The 7,500-nt window shown below is 49.2% G+C and overlaps 1 protein-coding gene across 1 annotated transcript in view; it reads right to left on the reverse strand.

Annotated features, from left to right (window-relative positions):
* The window catches only part of rab2a (RAB2A, member RAS oncogene family), a 10,479-nt gene that overhangs the window by 2,676 nt on the left and 303 nt on the right, over positions 1-7,500 (reverse strand). The window contains exons 2-6 of the mRNA XM_076138841.1: positions 5,148-5,219; positions 4,833-4,900; positions 2,646-2,728; positions 2,307-2,399; positions 2,101-2,212 (exon numbers count right to left, since the gene is read on the reverse strand). Of these exons, the coding sequence (XP_075994956.1) occupies positions 2,101-2,212; positions 2,307-2,399; positions 2,646-2,728; positions 4,833-4,900; positions 5,148-5,219 (428 nt within the window). The remainder of the gene's footprint in view (positions 1-2,100; positions 2,213-2,306; positions 2,400-2,645; positions 2,729-4,832; positions 4,901-5,147; positions 5,220-7,500) is intronic.

Here is a 7,500-nt window from a genome sequence, read left to right on the forward strand (position 1 = left end):
AGCGCCACTAGCAGGCCGGGTAGCTCCCTGGCTCAGGTCTCTGTCTCTCTCTCTCTGGCCCTGCTGACAAACCCTGCACTTTGATTGGCTGCTGGATGTGGCTAAGATGGGTGAAGGTTATGAATATGTATGAACTCTACCAGAGGAGAGAGACAGACAGGTGATGGAGGACAAGAGCAAAGGAAAAAATGAGGAAAATGGAGGACAAGAAATTAGGGGGAGAAAGAGGTGAGAGGAAGGTTGCAGAGGGGAGAAAGGCTGTGAAGAGGAGGAGAAGGGAGGAAGAGGAGGGGGGTGAAGAGTAGATGATGGACATTGAGGGATGGAGAGAGGGGACAGAGGAGAGATGAAGAGAAGGGAGGAGCAGCATCAGGAGGATTCAGAGGACACTAATGAGACAAATTAATCATACCACACACACACACACACACACCTCCCCATCCTCACCCCGCAGAGAGCTGCATTCAACAGTGGCGTGTGTGTTTGCATGATATAGGCCAGTCAAGGGTGGAGAGAGAAAAAAATCAATACAGACACACAGACACAGACACACACACACACACACACACACACACACACACACACACACACACACACACACACACACACACACACACACACACACACACACACACACACACACACACACACACACACACACACACACACACACACACACACACACACACACAGGATTATTTATGTGATTGGATAAGTGGAGAGGCTACCCCAGGGACGCCACGCATTCATTACACTGACAAACACACACAGACCAGGTGTGTGTGTGTGTGTGTGTGTGTGTGAGTGTGTGTGTGAGTGAGTGAGTGTGTGAGGGGGTGGAGGATGCTGAGTTAAGGCTCAGTGGTGGTGATGCGTTCAGGTGTCTTGTTCATGTGTGGTCATGTCTACATGAGATGATGTCATGATGAAGATGAGCAGCTCTTCATCATGTTTGCTCTCTAATAGAGAAATGAGCCTAATCAGGTTCTAATAGAGCCTACAGACAAACATGAGTCAGCTCAGCTGATGATAACAGGAACTAGAGTTACCATAGTAACCACAGGCTGTCATCTCCATCTGCATAGAGGGAGAATAATCAATGATGTCACTACTTGAGAGCAGGTTGAGGAGTTACAGGCCTCATTCCTCCTCTGGGAAGAGAAACCAGCTGCACGTCACAAAGGTCAGGGGTCAAGAGCTGGAGCTAGTGGGCATCTAACCTCCTCAGCCAGCAGCAGCTCTACACAGAGGGCCAGCAGCATCAGAGTGTCATTAAGGAGACTAGACTTATCTTATCTTATCTTATCTTATCTTATTGATTTTTGCAGAATGGTGAGCAATTATCACTTCTACAATACAATTCATGAAATTCTTCAAATGAATCTCCAGGTAATAATAATATGATCTATAATAATATGATCTATAATCATAATATGATCTATAATAATAAAGTGCGTCCTTCAGTAAGGGAGCTCTCCATTGCCGCTCTGTGATCCTCACCTGCTGGACGGACGGACGGACGGACACACGCAAATTTCAATTGTGTGTAATTGCTGTGAATTGAAAATGACTACAATAAAGTCTCTTAAAGCTTAAATCAATACCTGCACTCATGAATGTGGAACATTCTCAGTGAAGATGCTTCGGTCCTTACTTCAGCTCAGATGTGCATACAGGAAGTTTCCTTTAGGCGTTTGTGTCCATGTGACCTTTGACCTGAAGTTCTGCTGGTTTCTAGCAGCCTGGTCCAGAGGGGAGCAGAGCTGCAGCTCTGCCTCTCTGTAAGCTCCATCTATGAGAGACAGGAGCTTAATGCTCTGCTGAAGGCTCTACAGAGCTCTTCCACCAGGGTAAGGGCAGTAACTACCCCCCTTCCATGTTCACAGTGCTACAGCACCACTCAGTGGCCAGTCTGGGTTAGGTTCATTCAATCATGGAACCTTAATCCACTTTATTATTTGATTTTGTTTCTAACAAGCATTTATGTTTAAGATAGATCTTATGATTCATTATTGTTTCTATAACACTAAACAAACAAGCACCTACCCAAACAGGTGTGTGAGTGAGTGAGTGAGTGAGTGTGTGTGTGTGTGATAATACCTCCTCCACATTGGAGGCGGTCTTGGCTGAGGTCTCCATGAATATGAGGCCGTGTTCTCTGGCAAACGCCTCCCCCTCCTCCTTCTTCACCTCTCTCCTCGACTCCAGGTCACTGTAACGCACACACACACACACACACATTAAAGCAGAGGCGGATGTGGCGGCGTGCTGGGCGTGGCGGCGTGGCACGGTCAGCTGTGTCTTACCTCTTGTTGCCGATGAGCATGATGACCATGTTGGAGTTGGAATGTTGGCGGGCGTCCTCTAACCAGGTGGTCAGGTGGTTGAAGGTGTCCCTTCTGTCCAAACATCAACAAATCAAACAGGAAGTCTCAGCTGTCACTAAGCTCACGTGTCTCTCTCTCACACACACACACACACACACACACACACACACACACACACACACACACACACACACACACACACACACACACACACACACACACACACACACACACACACACACACACACACACACACACACACACACACACACACACACACACACACACACACACACACACACACACACACACACACACCTTGTGATGTCGTAGACTAGAAGTGCTCCTGCTGCTCCTCTGTAGTAGGACCTGGTGATGGACCTGAAGCTCTCCTGTCCAGCCTGGAGGAACAAACATCAGGACGCCTTCATGAACAAGAACATTTCATAAAAGAAACAACATCAAACGTGAAAAGCCAGAGATTCTTGTAGTCGCTGTTCCTGCTCATGACTTCCTGTCTGGATGACGTGACAGCCCTAGGACCCCCCTTCCCCCCCAACACAGTGCTGGTCCAGTCTGCATCTCCACTGAGTTAGGCGCTGAGCTCACAACGTGATGGTGTTCCGCAGGAAACTGCCGGAGGTCCAAGCCCTGGTTCTGCCTCTAAGCACTTCAACCAAACAATAATGAGTTCGGAACCTGGAAAGTTTGTTTGGTGGCAAGAAGCAGAAAATGACATCATGAGTGGGTGTGGCTTATTCTAATTGTCTGCCAATTCACTGGATTGCAAACTGGGTTTGGACCCTGAACAGAACCAGAACAGTTTAGTGTGCAGGAGTGTGTTTACAGAGGTGAGCCCATCCACAGCTCCAGCTCCAGTACACACGGGGGACAAGTAGGCTTCAGTTTCCCTGACGGCCCTGATGTCATCTAACCCTCATTACATGGTCTGTGCGACGCCTGATCCTTGAGTGGAGTCCAGCTCCGTGTTTTGATTCAGCTGTGAGGACAGGACAGAGCCGGGCCTGTCACCGGATACAAAAGAAGCACTCCCTCTCTCTCCCTCTCTCTCTGTCACAATCCTTCTCTGTGTCTCTGTGGACACTAACATGGACGTCACACTGCAGTGTGGTGAGAACAATCAAACTGTCTCACTGCTCTGCTGTCATTACACTTTATGATGTTCTCACCTTTACTACTCTTCTTTTCATTAATTCCACTTAAAGTTCAGTGCTGGCAGATTATTGATTGCATTCTTTAGCCTGAGCCTCCAAAATGATGATTAAGGGACTTCCAGGTTCCCTAACCCAGACTGACCACCGTGTGGCACCATAGTGCTGTGATGTGGAGGAGGATCCATTCATCTTCATCTTCATACTCAAGTGTCTGTGTGCATTTCACTCACCAGTTTAGCTCCGCCCTAAATCCCCCCCCCCCAGTTCCATTCTGCCTCTGTCTCAGGCCATTACAACAAAGTCCTCTGTGTTTGGTCTGAGCCAGAGCAGCAAACAAACCGGCGCTCTGTCCCAGCAGCTGCAGCCCTGCACTCCTCTGACCTCATCCACACAGAGCAGCTGGGCCTCTGCTCTATCATCCAGCCGGGCCTCTGCTCTATTTCCTGGCTGCTTTAACACCATTGTCTCTTTTCTAGCAGAACAGAACCCCAAACCTAATGAACATATTGGCGTCACATCAAAGTGGTGGAGGTGCGGCTGCTTCTCCTCCTGAAGTCGTCTGTAGACATAGGGAAGTTGCAGGTTCAGGCCCCAGAACACGGAGAAGCTCTCAGTACAGGTCGTCCTCCTACACTCTTGATGGTTCTTCTGTGTTCTGCTCTTGTCGGGCCGTGGCAGGCAGACACACATCTTCACTGTGGTCCACAGCACTTTGGTGTAAATAAAGCTCTGCTTGTTCTCAGCTGCTTGGATGTTTACAATCACCATCATGGCAATCTGATGTCCCCCCCAAACTGTGGCGACCCAGCAGTGATTGAGCCAAAAAGCCACTTAGATGCTCATCAAACATGTCAGCTGGTCAGTCAGTCAGCCGGCCACTGAGCCATCAGTCAGCCGCTCTGTAATGCAGTTAGTGAATAAATGATGAATGTGGGTGAGACAGGAACACAGAGTCTGTCTGCCATCTGGCCTGCACACACACACGAATGTGTTTGTGTGTGTGGCATGGCCAGCCTACACAATGACCCCCCCCCCTTCTCTCCACCTTCCACTTTCACACAGAGCGCTGCCGCCACCGGGTGGCCATCTGGTTCACTGCACATACAGGAAGCAGATCTCAGGTCAGCCCAGAGACTCAGGTGAGCCACAGAGAGGGGTCAGAGGTCACATCTACAGAAGTGTTTAAACATTTAAAATGATGTCTTCAGTACCACTGCAGCCAATCATATCATCCCTCTGTTTACACATCTGGACTTATAAACAGTGAACTGATGGGCCTTGGTGGAGGTATGGACTTTATTACAGATAGAATATAAGACAGATTCTTTACCGTATCCCAGATCTGCAGTTTGATCTGTTTGCCATCTATAGTGATCATCCGGGCTCCAAACTCCACCCCTGCACACACACACACACACACACACACACAGATACACACACAGATACACTCATTAGCTTAGAAAGAAGCTGCTGTGGTCCATGTTGCACAAAATATCTCATTTCAGTGTTGCTATTTGGCCACACACACAGTGTGTGTGTGTGTGTGTGTGTGTGTGTGTGTGTGTGTGTGTGTGTGTGTGTGTGTGTGTGTGTGTGTGTGTGTGTGTGTGTGTGTGTGTGTGTGTGTGTGTGTGTTGCGTCTTACCAATGGTGAGGTCGTGAACGGGCTGGAACCTCTTGTCTGTGAACTGTAGTAGTAGACACGACTTCCCCACACCTGAAACACAAACATTCACACAGCAAGCCCCAGTTACACACAGAACAAACAACTGCACTAACCACATCCCTTGTGACGCTTCTTTCATTTCCTTAACATATTGATCACATCAACACACTGTGAACACACTCACTATGCAGCCAGGTGGCTACTCTCTGTGTGTGTGTGTGACTGAGAGAGTGTGTGAGTGTGTGATGCCCCCACAGGTGTTTTTCATACGCACAGTAACCGATCAATACATTGGTTATTTTGTTTGTCCATGTGATCAAACAAAAGGCCGACCTCCCCCTATATGCTCTGGGCCAAAGGTCATCACTATGGTAACAAAGGAAACCAAATGCTCTGCCACTCCGGCATAAAATGTTAAGCTGTTGTGAGGGAGGAGGAAGAAGAGGAGGAGGAGCAGGAGGAGGAAGAAGAGGAGGAGATTATTCAATCATTCATTAAAACTCACGCAGCACTTGAAGAGTCAAACTGATAAACCATCAAACTGTCAATGAAAACGGAAGATGATGAAGCTGAAGATTGTACAAGGAAACAGGTTCTACTGGTGTGAGAGCAAAGGTTTCCTCCTCCATGGTTTCCAAGGGTTACCATTGCTAGGCAGTGGCGTTGCTAGGCAGGGGTTGTGTGACGATGATGGGGGAAGATGGAGAGATATCTCACACACACACACACACACACACACACACACACACACACACACACACACACACACACACACACACACACACACACACACACACACACACACACCTCTGTTGACAAGAGTCACATGACTCGCTGTTAGCAAACATCCTTCAGCCAAACTGACAGAGCAGCAGGTTCCTTCATTACACTCCAGGCCAGCAGGGGGCAGTGAGGGAGGCTTACCATCTCAGGTTTCATCCATAATTGAAAGTCTTCAGCCAATAACCAAGGCCTCATACGTTTCATAACCACACCCCTTGGCTCTGATTGGCTGGATTTCAGCTCCTTCCAGGTTTCAGTAAGGTTAGATTGTTGTTGTTACTGACTGAAGCTTAATGCAGAGCGGTTCTAGAGATCATTTATGCTCTGATCCTGGCCACGACGCCTGCACATGAAGATGAATATGATGAAGACCACAGCGTGTCTGCTGTTGAACAACAACCCCGATGGAATAAGCTCAGCAACCATCATCATCATCCTCATCTAGAAGAAGGATCAGGTCCCTGACCTCACTACAGCCGTGCTGCATTTGAGTGCTCATCAGAGGGTGGGATTTACCACAGGCTTCTGGGAACAAACCACCACAACATGGAAGTGTAAACATGAGGGTTCAGCTCAACTCTGCTGTTGTCCTCTGATGTAAACATGCGTCACCGTGACGATGGAAGCTTCTTCCCCACATTAACGCTGGACAGCGTCACACACACGACTACTCCGCTCTGTCCCGCTCATCCTAGAGGATCCGTGGATCCTGAGGTGGATCAAACCAGAGCACCTCTGACCTCTGGAGCTCAGTGATTTGTCTCTGGTCCCTTTGATAAACACGCTCCTGCTCCTCGGAGGATTTGGACATGTTGGGTTTAAATTCTGAGGGGAAACTGATTGATCATGACTGTGCAAAGGTCTCACACACACACACACAATGATGTAATGTTTCTGTCCCATGACATCACTGTGTGCTCACTTTTATATGTCAAGATAACACAACAGGCTGACAGGACAATCATGTGAATACACTGATCTGTGACAGGATCAATAACAGATCAATCAATATCCTGATCAACATGTGAAGACGGTGCTCAGGTGTACACACACACACACGACTGACCGAGGAGGTACACGAAGCAGAGCTGAAGCAGAGCGTCAGAGCTGCTCACAGCAGGAACCTGCTCATGATTCCAGCTGCTCTACGCCATTTCAGGTGGCCGCTCTGGCCTTCAGGCTCCGGGCCACAGTGTGCTGCTCCAGAGTGGCTGTTTGACCCCACGGCAGAGTGACACTCAGCACAGTCTCGTGTTGTAAAGTGAGCGGGTTCGCTCCTACATCACATTCACCGCGGGAGGAAGCTGACGGGACCCCGCTCACCCCGCTAGCTGGGCTGGCTATGCTATGCTAACACCCCCACCCTCGGCCAACGGTCCAAAGGCCCGACGCGTCCCACTGCTGTCAGCGGCTGGAGGCAGGTCGTCCTGCCGCAACGTGTGTCACGGCGGTGACGGTGTGAACCTGACGGTGGATGTGCGAGTGTGGTGGAAAGGAGCGAGCGGCGGACAGGAGCTGTCATGCCGCGGCACCACGTCACTGCACCGGC

Source organism: Genypterus blacodes, unplaced genomic scaffold (assembly GCF_046128005.1).
Source record: "Genypterus blacodes isolate CSIRO-AG114 ecotype Tasmania unplaced genomic scaffold, CSIRO-AGI_Gbla_v1 ptg000404l_1, whole genome shotgun sequence".
NCBI classification, from domain to species: Eukaryota; Metazoa; Chordata; class Actinopteri; order Ophidiiformes; family Ophidiidae; genus Genypterus; species Genypterus blacodes.